This window comes from Diospyros lotus, chromosome 14, assembly GCF_014633365.1.
Source record: "Diospyros lotus cultivar Yz01 chromosome 14, ASM1463336v1, whole genome shotgun sequence".
In the NCBI taxonomy this organism is placed as follows: Eukaryota; Viridiplantae; Streptophyta; class Magnoliopsida; order Ericales; family Ebenaceae; genus Diospyros; species Diospyros lotus.
This window is the reverse complement of record NC_068351.1, coordinates 4,058,469-4,076,046: the sequence shown is the minus strand read 5'-3', so window position 1 is coordinate 4,076,046 and position 17,578 is coordinate 4,058,469. Positions and strand designations below refer to the sequence as shown.

Genomic DNA, 17,578 nt, shown 5'->3' with positions numbered 1-17,578 from the left:
GAGGACGCTGAATATCCAGTAAAAGTGGCAGGTGGGTGGGGGTAACCCTTTATGATCACGATAGAAATAGCATTTAAGCAGCAAGGGCATAAACATTCAAGATAACCAGAGTGGCAGTAACATTCAAGGTGAAGGGATGAAATTCTAATTTCAACAATTAAGCACATCCCAAAACCAGCTGATGGAGAGAATCAATCAATTGGACACTAATTTTTAAGAACTACAACCAACACTGCCATTACCAGATATCAGACGAGCTATCAAGTCCAGTCCAATCCCTTGGCAGAGAAATAACTAATGTTCAAATATATAGTAGCATTTTATGCTGCGAAATAAGACTAAAAGGATATATGTATGCATGTGGTCCACTGACGGTAGGTAACTACTGAACTTAATTGTCCAAAAACTCAGGCAACAGCAATTATGCTTTCAGCTAACTGCAACTTCAGCAGAGAGGTAACTAGGCTGAAGCGAGTCTTGGCCGGATACCGTTGTCCTCGAGAGATTCAGTGCCTGCACGGCCTCTTCTACCTTGGCAGCCAGCAAGTCTGGCGACTCCAATAAGAGAAGCAGTTCTGAGTTGTCCATCTCCAAAAGCATCCCTGTTACCTTTGCAGCAAGATCAGGCTGCAATAGACATGCAAACTTTGTTCAGATCAAAGGGTTTTAACCGTTGCGATACTACATTAATCACTTCCAGCCCATAGTAGTGCTTAGGAAAATAATATGGCAAAGTTTAAAATGTAAACATTCTGCAAAATTCTTTTCAATTAGACCCTGGCATTTCCTTGAGATAATGCTGCAGTACTTGATGCTTTTAGATGATACCTTCACATCAAGGTTGGAGATAGATGGTGAACTGAAGGATTGAAGCAAAAACTTGACATTATATTTTATACGAGTTTCACATTGATTAAGTAAAGCACTTAATGTAGTAATCATTGCAAGTGGAAATGCTCACCAAATAACTAGATCAATATTACCTTGTATTTCTCCATTAGAGGGTAAAGCCACTCTCCAAGAATCTGCTTTTGGTGCTCAGGGGGAGCTGCAGCAAGTCTGCTGCTCAACATCTCTGAGCCCTCATACCCAGCTCCACCAGAAATGGGAACAACAGATGAGACTTCAGATCCTTTAGTCATCTCCCGTGCAAGTCCATTTGACACATACCTAGCCATCCCAGTCTGCAAAAGACATTAGATATAGATGTTAGAAGTTTGTAGCACAATGGTGGAATGCTTTTGCACACTACACCTACCCACTTACAGGAATATGAAAGAGGAAAACTTCATATCAACCTATGGTAGGAGAGTAGTGGGATGACAGTGGAAATGAGTAGGATGGGCAATCCTTTTTTCTGTTTTTTTTTTAAATTGTTTTAATATGCTGCATAAATGCAGCAATTTTGTTGCAAGTATTCTTGCTCAGCATTTTTTAACTTTTTGTTATAATTTTTTAATATCCGCCATATATATGCAGCTGTTAGCTGCATAAAGCAATTTATCTGCAGAGTGAAAGGAAGGGAGGATTAGATTTTTATCCAGGCAGCTGCCAAGTTGAAGGATTCGATTTTTACTTATTTCAGCACATCCCTTGTATAATTAGGTTCTACACAAGAATATCAATTAGAAATTCTAAAGGATCAAACTTGTCCAGAAAGATGTTCACACAATTATTTCAACTTAACCATAACATGCCAGTGTTCTTTAGAAAAACAAAGTGTCCACAGAAATCTATTACCCCAAACCAAACCAAAGTTATGTATCATAAGATGCTCAGTAAGAAACAATTTGACAAATAAGAAAAATCAGACCTGTTGATTGCTTGAATCATTTGATGTATTCACCGACTCTGAGGACTGTTGCACATGAGAAACATAATAAAAACGACCACCACCCTGCGTTCGTTGACCATTCATTCTTCCTCTGTTTTGTCTCTGTTGCCTTGGAGTATTAGAAATCTGAAAAGAAAATTGGAGTATGACAAACAAAACATGTTTGGCATATTTTATTTTACCTAAATCAACCAGCCATATTTAGTAAATAAAGTATTGATACTGGGTGCTGACCATTGGACGTCGTGATGGATGAAAAACTGGTCCAATTGAAGATCCAAAGCCATTAGCTCTCCATCCTGGCACAGGATGATATATCAACCCCAATTGTGGAGGTACTTGCGCAACAACACCAGGAGGAGCTGTATAGTAAAGAGAAGGATATAACCCAGGAATAACAGTTGAAGATCCCATTAGTCCTGCCATATGCTGAGCATACTGAATCTGTAATTGGGCTAGCCTCTCCTCTTTTCTTTGAGCTATAGCCACATATAGTGGCTTTCCATGGAACATGAATCCTGTAAAGGCCGCAGATTAGATAACTGCAAGTGGAACATGGATGACATGTATTTGGTAACTACTTCTAAGTTCCACCCTATATGGAAGGACATTATGATGAAAAAAACCTAAATCCTAATAAAAGAAATTAAAATTTAATACTTCAAATTTCTCATCATATTTTCATTTTTTCTTCTGGATAAGAAGAGACTTTGTTTCTTACAAATCTTTAACGACAAGAAGTACGCAAGTGAGGCCCATTATAGAAGTTTCTGAAGTAATGTTTGGTAATAGTACACAGCTAACTCTCATATCTAAGTAGCAACTATCATGACATGATGCTTCACTGACATAAATTTTTGCCTTCGTTTCCCTCTCTTTTTACTCTTGGATAAGCATATGTCAGTGCCTTAGAGCTGACAAGGGGTAATTTAGAATTCTGTTGAGAGAATTCTATGGGAATTCAAGAGAGAGAGAGAGAGAAAGAGAGAATAACAGAATTGGAGAGAGAGAGAGAGAATCAGAATCTTTCATTCATTATAATTTGGGCAAAGGCCTAATTACATATTTATAGTCAGGGGCATCCTCTAGAAGGTACCCCAGGGAAAGCCTAGCTGGTAACTGCCTTGGTACAACCCTTGACAGCTTACAATTTTTTTTTTTTTGTATGGACTATCCTACCCTTAGGAATGTGACAGCATCCTGCAGACTATGAATGAAAAGGGTAATATCAGATAGCAGAACAGCCAATCTAGTAGGTCACCATTTAATGGAAGAGCCTCTAGCACAAGAACCTGATTTGAACGAGAATCAATCCTGAATGATAAAATTACTACTAAGCACATAATGCTTAATGGATAAAGCCCCCAGCTAAATCATATAATAGAGTAACATTTATCATATACTAAGATTCTTTCAGAAAATTCATCTAGCGTAAGTCAAGTCAACAACTTGATGCATTATCCTTTCTTCATTCTCTTCTGATTCTAACCCATTACCTTATCACTGCATATGTAATAGACAAAGTTTATGAGGTACCAATAGCTTAATTTCTTATTATTTTATCTCTTGAAACAACAATACAGCCAGCTTTGTTGTATGGCACAAAATGTTGGGTTTACCTACAGTTATAAAACCAGCTTTGCAGTGCTTCTCTACAGTTAATCGGGCCAAAGACGGCAATTCATCTGTCCCTTTGTTTCCTAAATCAGTATCCATGGTTGAACTTGACATCAAAGCCCCAACTTCCTATAAATTGGAGGTATGAATATTCAGTCCTAGACAAGAATAACAAAGTCGTCATGCAAACATCTAATGAAGCTCAGAAATTCAAGCCTCTCACGGCCATTCATGAATGTGTCAAAGGCCACATAGCCCTCTTCATTATACCTCCAGTGGTATTATTACATCTTGCCCTCCAAACAGACAACATGTATGAATTTTGTGTCCCGTTTTGGAACCATTCAATGCATTCTAGTCTCTGGATTGACTTAATAAAATGAAATGACAGAGAATTCATCTCTTAGCTTATATCAAGATTTGCAGTAATCTAGTCAAGTAGAATTGGAAGTATTAGATGAAAAATAATGGTAAGAATATAAATTACACAGCAACACAAATCAATGTGATCTATTAGCACTTATAAGCAATATCATGGAAAAAGGAATAGTAAGTATTAGGATACTAGATTCTTTATGATCAAAATATATCATCCAAACTTAGCAAATAGTGGATTATATGCTCATACGTCCTGATTAAATGAAATTTAATTCACATATATAAAACTTACAAACTCACCATGAAGAGTAGCAACAGCTTTATTGGCCTCTTCAGGCTTAGAGAAGCACACAAACCCAAATCCTTTACTAATTCCTTTTTCATCTCGCATTAATTTTGCAGAGATGATCGTGCCACACTGGGCAAAGTGTCCTCGCAGCTCATCATCAGTGACACCATCATCAACATTCTTGACATAAACATTTGAATCCTACATTTGAAAAGTGAACTTAGAAGTGCAATGGAAATATATATACAATGGACTAAATAACAGCTAGGAAATAATAAGCATCAAAGATACCTGGTATTTCATGATTTTCTCCTTGCGTTTCTCCTCAAATTGATTGCGCAGAATCTGCTCGCGTTCTGCCCTCTTCTGTGCTCGAGCCACATACAGAATCTTTGATCCTGGTCAAAGAACATGTCACACAAAGCTGAGCAATTGCAACCTTCTCAGCCACATGTTTTATTAAGACAACATAACCTACCAAGTTGCAATCCATTCATAGCTTCCATTGCCCTCCTGGCATCATCTGGGTTATCGAAGTTCACAAATCCAAAACCTTTGGACTCCCCATGGTCATCCTTTGAGATAACTAAGCTAAGAATTTTCCCAAACTCAGAGAACTTCTTCTTAAGAAAGTCTTCTGTGACATTTGTATCCAAATTCTTTATGTACAGATTAGTATATTTAGCATCAGGTAAAATCCGATCACTCCTTCTTACAAACTTGTTGACATACCTGCATCATACATTGTTAGGTAGAAATAAATAACAGGGACCAAGAAGGAATGAGAAATTCAATGGATACTCTTAGAGAACGGATGAATGCTTCAACTAAGTATTCTAGATGAGAAATGGAATACATAAAGGAGTTTCATACATTTGCTTGCCTCCAATATGGAATCCATTAAGCTTGTCAATAGCAGCATTTGCAGACTCCTCAGATTCAAACTGGACGAAACCGTATCCTTTGCTCCTCCCATCATCAGACACGACAACTTTGCAAGACAATATATTCCCAAATTTTTGAAACATCTCTTGAAGTTTTGCATTATTAATTGAGTCACTCAAGTTCTGCCAAAAAAAAAGAACAATCTACATTTGTAAGCCATAAATTACAATTAAAAGCAAGAAGTGGGATAGAGGGAAATAAAGCAACCTAAGAAAAAAAAAATCAAAAGTAGTGTGATCCTTTATTCGATCCAAAAACATGAATACCTTGACAAATACATTCCCAATTCCACTTTTCCTTGCACCAGGATCACGATGAGACCACGTGACCCTTATCGCTTTCCCATTCAACATGGTGTGATTCTTCACCTCAATAGCACGAACAGCTATTCAATCAAAATTTATAGAAGCATAGGTGTCAAAAAACAAATCGAAATTTTAATCCACAAACAAATACAATTAACATCAAAGAGCCCACACAAACAAATAAGATAATACAAAGAAAATCCATAACAATCATAAAACACTCATTCTCACACTTATCAGAAAGACAGAAAGAACTCGCCAAAAATCCTAAAAAACAGAAGATCGAAGATTTCGCGTTCTATTTTTAATAACGATCAGAGGCACAAAAGATACACTCACACAATTAACCATCCGATACATATATGTGAGTATCAGTTTCATTCATTTGTTACAACTAGAACAACAGTTAAAGGGTAGAAAAACAACAGAGCTCCAAGCATGAATAAACAAAACATCAAAATCTTCAATCAGTTTTAGATTGAAATTAAATCACATACATCGATGAGAAGTGCACACCGTATGCACATGCACATATACACACTTACTACGGACTGCAAACACATGAAGGAAAATCAACAGAAAAATGCGTATCAAAATGAAGAAGCCGATCGAGAAAAGCAATGAGAAGAGGCAGGGTTTATTACCGTCGTGAGGAGAGATGAAGTTGACGTAACCGTAACAGAGGGAGCGGCCGGAGGCCAAGTCACGGCAGACGCGGACGGAGGTGAGGCTCTTGAACTCCGAGAAGTGGTTGAAGAGCTGTCCGTCCGTGACATCATGACGGAGGTCGCCGACGTACAGCGACGCCGACGCCCCCGGGAGCGCCGAAGGAGCCGCCATTGCGCCACCACCACGGCACCACCACCACCGCAACCCTGCACCGCCTTACACAAAAAAAAAAAAAAAACGGAAAATCTCAAACTCTCAGAGAGAAGAGAGAGACAGAGAGAAATCAGAGAAGCGAAGTGGGTAAGTGGCGTTTCGTTTTGGTGTTGATTCTGGTAGTAAATACACAGATAAATTTTAGAGAGAGAGAGAGAGAGGGAGGGAGGGAGAGGGCCGGGATTTTACGATTTTGCCTCCATTGATGGAAAATTTATTCTGTGTCTCGCAAACATCAAGTCTCTGGAGACCTCAAGCTAATAGTTTATTGACACGTGTTAGTGGTAAATTTAAATTTATAAATATATAATTTCCCGTCATGGGAGAGAGATTACTAATATTAAATGAGTAATTAATGAGAAACAAATCAATTAAATGAGTAAATATCGCATAAATAGAAAATAATTTTTTAATTAAATTGAGAATGAAACTGAGGGCCCACTGCTTTGCGCAAAATTTAGTAAATTTTTTTCATTGAAATTAAAAGCAAACAAATAAAATGTTTTAATAGGGGTATTTTTGGAAATTGCCATTCAACTCATAGCGTGAAGCAAAAGCCAGCTTTGCCGTCCTATTTTCAGGTTTTTTTTAGAATATTTTTATTCAACTTATTATTGATTTGTATTTAATGTCTATGAATGATAATAATAAAAGTATTTTAATAATTATATTTATGTTTTTATTTATTTAATTAAAATATATTTATATTTATTTAAAATATATAAAAAGAATATAAGCGATGATTTGCATGGTCCCGCGAATTGGGAAGTTGGACCGTTTCACTCGAAACACGCTGAAAATGAGAAGGGACGAAGGTGGAGAATCCGGCCACGCGCTCATGGCGCGTTAATTTCACTTTCCAGTTAATCGGATTCGGATTGGGGTTTGGGTTTTCCGTTTGGTTTCGTCAAACATTTTCCAAATTGGTATTCAAGTAACAGCTCTGATTTCATAATTATTTAGACAAAAAATAATTATCCGAATTAAAGAACCAAAATAAGAAGTGAAATAAATTGGCATTATTTATTAAATTAATTTTTTAATTTAAATCTTAATATTTTTAGGGATCACACTACTTGTATTTTTAAGGATCATGCTACTTGTATTTTGTAATTTATACCTTGAACTAGATACACGCGTACAAATGACTAAAATATATCTCGCATCGTGTCACTGTTTTGGGTGAGCAGTATTTTAGTTATTCGTTTCACCACCTTACGTTGTCTCATCATCTTAGATAAAAGATGTTTTTATTATTTTAACTAGTTTAAGGTATAATTCATAAAATATAAATAATATTTTTTTATTTTTAATTAAGAATTATACGACTGCCATTTGTGGTTCTAATCTAATCATCACATTATACAATTAAAAAAAATATTATCATATAATGCAAGTTTTTAAGGTGGCAAGATAATTGGAGTTAAGTTGCACTATAAATTAAAAGTCTTTATTTTGGATATCATGTGGCAAATAGAATTTGGTGACCACCCGTCTAGATTTAAAGGCAGAAAAGTAGAGACAATAATTGATTAGATGCATATTATTTCATATTATTACTGTCGACGATCGATCGTGATTTGTTTTGGGTCGCAGTAAGTGAGTCCGAAATGTCAAGAAAAAGCAAACAAAGATCCCAAATGCGAGTAAAACACAAGCAATTTTCACGTGATTCGACCAAAACGATGCCTACTCCACGACCATACTTTGATTATTCTTTTAAAATAGAGGTGTCTGATTATTCTTCTTGCCCCCTTATGGTATCTCTGACTCTTATTTATAATAAGGGGCCTTTATAATTTGGATAACATATAGAAATATAAATATGATATAACGGGGGACAAATAGTCCTTATCATCTGTACAAAATCTGGAGTGGGATCCTCATTACGAGGAGCCTGGGCTGTTGTAGATAAAATAAATAGACCTTACCTCGGACTTCTCAGCAGTTTTGCCATTTATGCGAGCTGAAAGTTTTAAGCCATCGATCTGGATGGTCTTGCGAACTGAAGGTTTTACTAGGAGCTCGTTAGTTGATCGTTGAAAGCTCGTTAGGAGCTTCACCGGAAGCTCGCAAGGAGCTCGATTTATGAGCTTCAAATTTTGATGGTGTATGGGCTTTCTTTGATGATGCCGCCTGGACCTTCTAGGCTCCAGGCGATTGAGCCAACTCATTAGACTGAGTCTAGTCTATAAGGAATGATACGAAAAATACGTATAACAATTACTCATATTTTATTTTAAAAGATAAATTATCAAAATGATCTTTCAACTTAGGGGTATGGTATAAAAAAGGTAACTAACTTTTAATTTGTTACAAATGGATCATTATATTTTAATTTTATTATATTTTCAATCACTTATACTGACTCCAATTGAATTTGCTCATAAAATGCTATCGTGATATAATATTTTTCTATTAGAAGCCCAATCATCAGAGGATAAATTGCCAAAAATGGTCGCTAAACTTAGGGACAAAGTACAAAAAGATCATTGATTTTTAATTTGTTACAAATCAATCACGATATTTCAATTTTATTATATTTTCAGTTGTTCATTCTAATTGCTATTACGTTTCACTAATAGAATGTTGAGATGGCAAAATATTTTTAGTGAAATTTAACCATATTTAATATGAATGATTGAAAATATAACAAAATCAAAATATTGATTTAAAACAAATTAAATGACAATCACTTTTTTTTTTTGTAACCTCACCCTAAATTTAGTGACTGTTTTGGTAATTTAATCCATTTACAACTATAAAGTTAGTGTTTGTTAACAAAAATATAAATAAAAAAATAATATATGAAAAGCATCAAAGACTTCTGTCATTTTCATTGTATTTGTTAACTTTATCTGATAATCATTAAAAAATAAGTCACGTAACTTCTCATATAACATTTTTTAGATATGCTTACTCTTTTATCTCTATATAAGCATATATTAAATCTTATGGATAAAGAAAAATAACACATATGTCATTCGATATATTTAATAAATAATTTAATAAAAATCTTAGAATACTTCATAATCTTATATTAATTATTCTATATCTTGATTCGAAAAATATTATAATTTTATATTAATATAATCTTATCTTACTTATTTTAACAAATACTACCATAATATCTACAACTTTTGATAAGGCATATCTTGAATATACAAATAAAACGATAAAATATTAATATCTAAACTACCAGTATATAATGATTAATTTCTCGTAACATAATAAATATATAAATTATGCCATATGAAGTCTGTAGAGAGAGCGCACTTTCAATTTTGAAGGCATAATCTATATTTTTCACATCTTTTTAAATATTATAAGTCTCTTGTCATGGATGTCAATATTTTATGATCTCGATATTCAGTTACTCACTTAAATAATACTTAAAAAAGATAATAACCACTTATTTTTATTTTTTTTAATTTCCATTTATATCCCTAAGAATTGTTTGATTTTTTGCATGAATGTCTACATTTTTTGTACAATTATATACCAAAAAATATTTCTATCTTATTTATAATTTAATGTCGTCACAATATAAGAATACAAATTTTATCAATTCTTTGAGAACTTCAAAAAATAAATTGTGACTAACGAACAAAATATTTACTCAATAAATAAGAGTCAAAATGTCGTTTCTCATTAATATTCATCTAAAAATGATGATCTAGTGGTCCTTTTTTTTTTCTAATATTATTTCTATTTGATTTTGCTTGTGAATTTACTCTGAAAAAATAAATTAAATTTATATAAAAGTCAAGATCATTCGGAAGGTATTTAGAATAAAAATGGACCTCAATATTAGTTCTTAAACTTTGTATTTCTTAATAAATTAGTTACTTGTACTCTCACAACTTTGATTTTTGTTAAAATTCAATAGTTTTTTTAACGGAAATTGACTTCACATACATTATTATAACCCAAATTGCTTAATCACGAGATTTAAATTAATATTAATATTGGTAATTTTGAAATTTGGATTAACACATCATGTAATTTTAAATAATTTGACAAAGAATAAAAAATAATATTACATTTTAAACAGAAATCAAAGTTTATGAAACTATGATGTATCGAAACGTATCGAGGGTGTTGTTTCAGTATCTTTATTTTTAAAATATAAAAAGAATGTAAAAAGAATGTTTCTATAATATTTGTAAATATTTTGAGATCATTTAGTAATAATATTAAAAAATATTAAAAACATCGAGATTTTAATTATTTTTAAATTCAATTTATTTTTGAAAATTTTTAAATATATTATGAAACTTAAATTTATTTAATATTGAATAATTATTTTTTATAATTTATATATTAAAAATTATATTTATAAAAAAATTATATTTTGTTATTTGTACCTTTATCTTACGTTTTCAATTTTTTTTAAAAATATAATATATTTATTTTCATTTTTTTTATCATATTCGTTTTTTAAATATATATTTTTTATGTTTTAGTCAGCACAGTTGGCCACTGGGAGGAGGCCAGAAAGTTAGAATCCTTCTTCTCAAAACCCTCGGTTTCCAAAGATTGCAGAAGCCCCAGAGCCTGTAATGCTTCAACAACACTGAAGAATCATCTTCCACAGACGCATGTTATCCGTCTCCACGGACGAAAATGTTGAGAAGGAAACTATGTTCACTGATGGCAACTTCCATCCTCAACCGTTCTTCATTCCATAGCACACCCAGATCGATCATTTCTTCAGCTCCACCAGCAAGATTCTCTCTACAGCTCGTGCCAGGACCTAATGGAATTCGTAGTTTCGACGGAGTGTTTCAAGGTCAGGGTGCGAGGGCTTATAGCCTTCTGAGTTTGAATGATCTGAGGGACAACAAGGGGGCGAGGAAGCAGAAGACGAGGAAAGGCCGTGGGATTGGGTCCGGGAAGGGGAAGACGGCTGGGAGAGGCCATAAGGGTCAGAAGGCGAGAGGGACTATGAAGTTCGGATTCGAAGGCGGCCAGACGCCTCTTCGGCGCCGCTTGCCGAAGAGGGGGTTTAAGAATCCCTTTAGCCTCACATTTCAGGTATGTTGATTCAACCGGTTTCTGTTTACGTGCACGTTCGATGTACGCATTGTTTTTGTTTAGAAGATGTTCGAGGGAAACAGAACAGAAGGAACAGTGGCTGTTTTTCTTCGCGTGGATTTGATTGTAAAGAACATGAAAGGAGGAAGAAGATGAGTTTGAAAAGAAATTAGCATTTGTTTCAGAAGCAGGAAATTTCACGAAAAAAATTATTTTACTTTTTCGTTTAACTGTGAAAGAATAAAGCTCTTTGCTTCCTTTTCTTTCCTTCTTGCCTCAAGTTCAGATCTTTTTGTTTCCCCTTTTTTTATTCCATTTATTGTTGGAGTTAAATTGATCTAGATGGTAGTACTAGAGGTTATGTCTATGTCTATGTGAAGTGGACATGCTTCTTGAATTCAACACCGAAACTGAAAAGTAGGAAGGTTACATGGTTTAACTATTTAATGTCTGAACAAAAATACTGAGCTGAGAAATGAGCCGGAAGACAAATGTTGCAGTTGAACTGTTTGAGCAGTGACGCCCAAGCCATTTTTAGTCAAAATGTCCTTGACGAAATGGAGTGTTGAGAAGTGCTCAACCGAAAGGGCTAGCTCCGTGGAAGGAGAGCTCTCACATCAGTGGTAGAGTCTTTGTAGGTGGTGGGCTCACACCCTAGTTTCTCTAAAGGCTTGTGCTTCTGTGTAGTTAGTAGAAATGAGTGAAAGGAATATCTAACTTGGCATGAACATTGGATGCCTATAAGAAATGGGGAAAGAAGTTTGTGGGTTCAGCAAAGAAGAAATAGAGCTGGCAGCGTGGAAGAAAAAATGAAAGGGAAAAACACATCCTATTGATTGAAGAACACGTAGAAAATCAACTATGTAGAGGTACTGATAAAGGTAAGAGATCTTTGTTTTAAGCCCTATTGTTATTATTGATACTACACTTACACTATTGCATGCATGAGCATCTTTTGTGTGTGTTCATGGACACTTGAAGGCTGAATCATTTCATTGCTCAATGCTCACTTGATTGATAAGGGCGTATACTCGATGGTTGCTCATTTCAAGGGAATAAGGGTGTGTATGATGGAAGGCAAAAAGAGGCTAGCCAAAATTTCTGGAAATCTGCATTTTTGGGTGAAATTGATGTGCTATTGTGTCTAGAGTGCTTGGTGGAACCACATATGCTCGTCAATGTCAACGGGCTGGATTTTCTTCTCAACTTCATGGCTCTTGTGAATATTGTTCTCAGACAGTTCTAGAACCTTGAAGATGAATGGAATTTGCAGGAGACCCAGCATTTTCTGTTGATTTCTCCAGTTAATAGGCAACTTGTGTAGTCATTCTTTAAATATGTAAATGGCCTTGGATGAAGACAAAGATGTGAGAGTGTAATATGAATTTTATATGTTTGATTTCTCAGTTTAGAGGAAAGTTTGAAGTGGGTTGTAATCAATATAAACTGTGATGTATTGGCTTTGGAATTCTTCTATCAAGCTTTTACTACGACTTCTTGTTAAATTGTCTACCCCTAACACCCTGTCCCCGGAAAACTCAAGTGACCTTTCATACATTACCTTGGGGTGGTAGAAACTAGATGCAGAAAGGCATAACCCCCCCCCCCCCCCAACCCTCGCACATGTGTGCGAAATTAAGAATATAGGTATGCAGGTAGTGGGAGAAACTCAGGGTGCCTCCAGTGCCAGAGAGAGATTGTAAGAGGAGAGAGAAAAGTTATGTCGGGTGACGAGGATAATGAATATACAGACACATGCTAACTACGTACAGCTAATGGTAACATTTAATGAAAAGAGAGGAAACTGCGTTGATGACTGGAGAGCAAATACTTCAAAATTTTGGAAGCTATGCAACTTACATACACAAATCTGAGGGAGATGGGACTGGTATTGCCTAGTGTTAATTTAAGGAGGAGAAGATAACATGATGAAAGAAGGTAAGAATACAGGTCTGTATATCTTTTATGTATTAGCCAACTAATTTTGGTTTTTGATTTCTGTTGATGAAGAGAGAGAAGAGATAGAACTTCATGCATATAGATATACATCGAGGGGTGTAGCTGGAGGGTCAGCGGCCATTACCACCTTAGATGGAAAGTAAAGATGGATATACTTACACATATATATATATAGGATATAGCTAGGGTTGGATAGAACCCATATGGCTCCAAGTCTCATTAATGGAGAATTTGGTGGGGCATGAAAAATAGGATTCAAATCTTGAATGGTGAGAAAATATGGAACAGTTGAATACATATGTGAGTGTGTAAACAATGGAGGAAGATATAGGTGTGTTTTAGGGAAGTTAAAAAAAAATGGAAAGGGCCTTGAGGGTAGCTGCGTGATATCCTGTATTCCTCAGTGGGAGTGTGAATGTGGTACACTTCAAGTGAGATTTTCCTGGAAGTAATGTACAGAGCTGGAACTGGAAATAGGTAAGAGAGAGAATGGAAATAATGCACACAAGGAAGGTTGCTATATATAAGTGTGTGTTTATATATGCTATGGGATAAATTCAGCAAGCTATCTGATGGGTTATATGATATAAATGGTTTTGGCGGGAAAGTCTCCTTGGATGGATGAGCATAAGGATGGCCCAGATAATGAAGAACTGAAATAGAAATTGATGGTTGAAAAAAAACATTGATGTGAAAAAAAAATATTAGTAATAATAATATAGTACGTGAGCTAAGTCAATTGAAAATGTTTGTGGCATGGACATGCATAACAATTGGGCTAAATTCTGCACACAGATAAAAGAGAGGTTACATTAAGCAAATTTCTAGTTATGAAATAAAGAGTTTGTGTTCCTTTGTGATATCTCTAAGAAGGGTCACAGCCCCTGAGAGGTGCGGGGTCTGGCACTTGCTGTCGCACTGGTAATTTTATTAAAATCACTAAAAAGTTTCCACAAAAGATTCAGTAAGGACTGAAAAGTGTAATGCAATTGATTGTGACTGAAACAGAGAATTATGTCTTGATGACAACTTGTTATTTGTCTTGGGGTTGGGACCTAAAAAGTATCAGGACCTCTAAGATTGTGCCATGTTGTTGCTGACAACATATTGAACAAGTTTCATCATGTACTTCAAAATAAGTGTCAAGCACTCCTTTATACATGCTGTACCATTTTACTCTTTTACTTAACTAGAACCAAATGCTTTCCAAACTCTTTGGAGGATACATGTACATTCTGCCTTCACTTAAACAAATGACATCATATGAATCATATAAGTGTCTGGATTGCTATTTGGATTTATATCTATTACTGGTTCCTCCTGTGCACTCTTCAATTTTAGCAATTTTGAAATCCAATGTTTTCAAAATATCTATCAAGAGATTTTTAAAATAAATAGTAGGCATTAGTTCACACTTTTTCCTTTAATTTAAATGTGGAAAATAATTTTTTTAACGTGATAAAAAAAGAAAATAGTTCAATTTTTTGTGTATATTGCACATTTGTTTTTGTTTACACTATGCCACTGTGAACTAGTTGAATAGCATTTCCTTGCTTCTTACATAAACTGCTGTGTTGGAGCTCTGGCTCAAATCATTTATATGGTATGTTACTATGTTGTCTTTAATTCTTGAAAACCCACAACTGCCCATTATGAGATGTAAAATCATAGATTGTGTGTTGATACATGGTTATACTTTTGCTTGGAAAAACAAAAATGAGAAGAATTACCTGTACATTTCAGTTTAAGATGATGAATGTTTTATTCGTATCTAAAACTAGTGGTTGAAGCTATTGATGTTATATTTCTCCAATTTTACATTTAAGAATGCCCTCTGTGATCTGTGCTTTTTTTATTACATGTTCTATTTAAGTTCATTTCTTGATAAGTTACTCATGTTATGGCAGCCTGTGGGATTGGGAAAGATTGCAAAACTGATAAATGCTGGGAAGATAGATTCATCGGAGTTGATAACAATGAAAACTCTGAAGGTATAGGAACTCCATTATCTGATGATGTAATGTCGACCTTTACTTCATATGCTTTGGTTGATGGTGACATTTTAGTTATAATATTAGGATACAGGGGCCATAGGGAAACAGATAGGAGATGGAGTCAGATTGATGGCACGGGGTTCTGAACAGATAATGTGGCCCATTCATCTTGAGGTAAGATTTGTTGAAAGCTTATACCTAAACAATCCTTTTTCGTTTCGTTTTGTTTTTTTCTAACTAGTTCTTCAGATTCCTTGAATTTGCTCATTTTTTCTCTGTGAAATGCTGGTTATGTTGAATTCAGGTTCTGTGTCCTTTTTCTGTCTTCCCCCTCTTGATGTCGTATGGGTTTTTACCAGCCACTGAAATTACTTAATATGAAAAGCTTTTCGTTCGCTTTTTAATATTTTTTTTCTCACACTTCTCATGTGCAAGGCAATACCAAGTTTCTGCTAAGCAAGTTGACAAGATGACATTGTGCTGTCAATTTTGGCACTGAGGGTAGTGTTGTTTAAGAATATTGTTTTTCAGTTAAGAAATAAGACCTTAATATGATTCTCCTGGAGTAAATTCAGTTCCTTGTTTTCAAGACAGTAAAATCTCAATTTTTGGACATAATTATTGGCTTCAACTAATTAAAAACTTATTGCTCTTCACTATCTTAGGCAGCACAATTGTTGTAGCCAATGTGGGTTTCTTTAGTTGATTGACTTTCACTAACTTCTTTGAACTGAACCAGAGCTTGTGATTCCATATTCTAGTGGGCATATGCAGACAATCTTATACCTAATACAGAAGGTGCAACAACGAACTAATACAAACGTTATGCAGGTTTCAAGGGTGACTGTTAGGGCAAAGGCCGCAGTTGAAGCTGCCGGTGGGTCAGTGAGGAGAGTGTACTATAACAAGCTTGGGTTGAGGGCACTGCTCAAGCCCGAGTGGTTCGAGAAAAAGGGCAGGTTGCTGCCTAAAGCGGCTAGGCCTCCTCCAAAACAAAGAGATAAAGTTGATAGCATCGGGCGCCTCCCTGCACCGACCAAGCCAATTCCATTTACTCCAGAAGAAAAGGAGGCTGTGGCTAGTGCATCTCCCTCATGAGGCTGGTTTCTGTTGAGATTCTGTTGAACATTGATTCATCAGCATGTGACAGATTTTGTTCTGCTGATGAAATTACATAATGTTTGGGTTCTTTTGGCTCCTTAGATGATCAAGGAAAGAAAACATGTGGTGGCAAAGTCTGAAAATAGAAAGGTGTCTTTGATGTACTGGTGGACCTGACACTCATAAGCCCTAGAGGAAGTTTTACCTTCTTAGATTGATACTGAGTTTCATCGTCTTTCTTTCTTTCTTTAATATTTATATTCTTTTTGAGGGTTTTACCTTTGTTGTGTTTTAATCAATGTCCTTCAATGGAACTGAACTTGAATCAATCATGAGCTCCAAGGTATTTGATGAATGAAGTTATGGGAGCACCTGGTTCCTATGTTGTATCAAGGGGAAGGTAATGCTATTACTATATAACATGAGTTGGCCTTTGTGATTTATGGAGTTTTTACTTGGTGACTACCTCAGCGAATTGTGGAAGCACTTGGTCCATTTTTGCATTTTTATTCTTATTACATTATTCTATCAACTCTCTTTATAAAATTTTTTATTAGTCATATTATTATAAGATCAAATTATCTTAATCTGTCACATCCAATTTTTAATGGGTTGAAGTACTAAAAATGTAATGGTAATTTACTTAAATATTTGAGCTAATAATAAGATTAACAAATATTTTCACATAAAATGATTTTTTTTCATATACTAAAAAATTTGACGAAATGCTCTAAGGAAAACTATTTTTTCAAACAATATGTAAAAGATGTATTGTTTGGGCAAATATATTTATTTTATATAAAAATGCTAAATTTGCACTTGTATATCTTTGCGGTAGATTTAATTTTGTTTTTGAAAGTTTTCAAAATGCAAGCCAAGCACCCAAAATAATTTTTTTATGTGATTTTTCTTAAAACTTATTCTCTGATGCAAAATTTTATGCATTTGAGTCTTAATTCATATTGCTATACCCTCAAAATTGATTTAGTTTTGCTGTATTGATTAAGTCTATATACTGTTGTATTACAGTCTAATTACAGATTGCAGTAATTTGGAAACCCCACAACTCTAATCTAAAGCCCTGTAGCTGTATATAGTTGTCGAGAATATTATTTAATTTTTTATTAAATCTAGAATTAGAATATAAAAGCTCAAAATTTTTAATTTTTTAACTTTATATTATAAATAAAAAGCATTGAAAGATATTCTTCAAAAAAAACATTATCTACAACTAAAC

General features: G+C 34.7%; 2 protein-coding genes across 2 annotated transcripts; one reads left to right on the top strand and one right to left on the bottom strand.

Moving 5' to 3' along the window:
• Positions 1 to 167: 167 nt before the first annotated feature.
• Positions 168 to 6,396, bottom strand: LOC127790560 (polyadenylate-binding protein 7-like). The gene is made up of 10 exons (XM_052320122.1): positions 6,013 to 6,396; positions 5,330 to 5,448; positions 4,992 to 5,185; positions 4,597 to 4,850; positions 4,410 to 4,516; positions 4,130 to 4,319; positions 2,069 to 2,352; positions 1,814 to 1,960; positions 984 to 1,184; positions 168 to 627 (listed from the first exon to the last, which is right to left on the bottom strand). Exons 1-10 carry the CDS (start codon positions 6,206 to 6,208, stop codon positions 430 to 432), a joined length of 1,890 nt encoding a protein of 629 aa, XP_052176082.1. The 5' UTR covers positions 6,209 to 6,396; the 3' UTR covers positions 168 to 429.
• Positions 6,397 to 10,736: 4,340 nt separating this feature from the next.
• LOC127790135 (uncharacterized) lies at positions 10,737 to 16,782 on the top strand. The gene is made up of 4 exons (XM_052319426.1): positions 10,737 to 11,287; positions 15,154 to 15,237; positions 15,325 to 15,414; positions 16,072 to 16,782. Exons 1-4 carry the CDS (start codon positions 10,877 to 10,879, stop codon positions 16,336 to 16,338), a joined length of 852 nt encoding a protein of 283 aa, XP_052175386.1. The 5' UTR covers positions 10,737 to 10,876; the 3' UTR covers positions 16,339 to 16,782.
• The last annotated feature ends 796 nt before the right edge of the window (positions 16,783 to 17,578 follow it).

Bases quoted from the DNA above. Each gene is read 5' to 3' on its own strand.
- LOC127790560 (XM_052320122.1), bottom strand. From the start codon at position 6,208: ATGGCGGCTCCTTCGGCGCTCCCGGGGGCGTCGGCGTCGCTGTACGTC. The intron at 5,449-6,012 runs GTAATAAACCCT...TTGATTGAATAG, and splicing joins CTTCATCTCTCCTCACGACG to CTGTTCGTGCTATTGAGGTG. The intron at 5,186-5,329 runs GTATTCATGTTT...TTTTTTTGGCAG, and splicing joins TTGGGAATGTATTTGTCAAG to AACTTGAGTGACTCAATTAA.
- LOC127790135 (XM_052319426.1), top strand. From the start codon at position 10,877: ATGTTGAGAAGGAAACTATGTTCACTGATGGCAACTTCCATCCTCAAC. The intron at 11,288-15,153 runs GTATGTTGATTC...ATGTTATGGCAG, and splicing joins CCTTTAGCCTCACATTTCAG to CCTGTGGGATTGGGAAAGAT. The intron at 15,238-15,324 runs GTATAGGAACTC...TTATAATATTAG, and splicing joins TAACAATGAAAACTCTGAAG to GATACAGGGGCCATAGGGAA.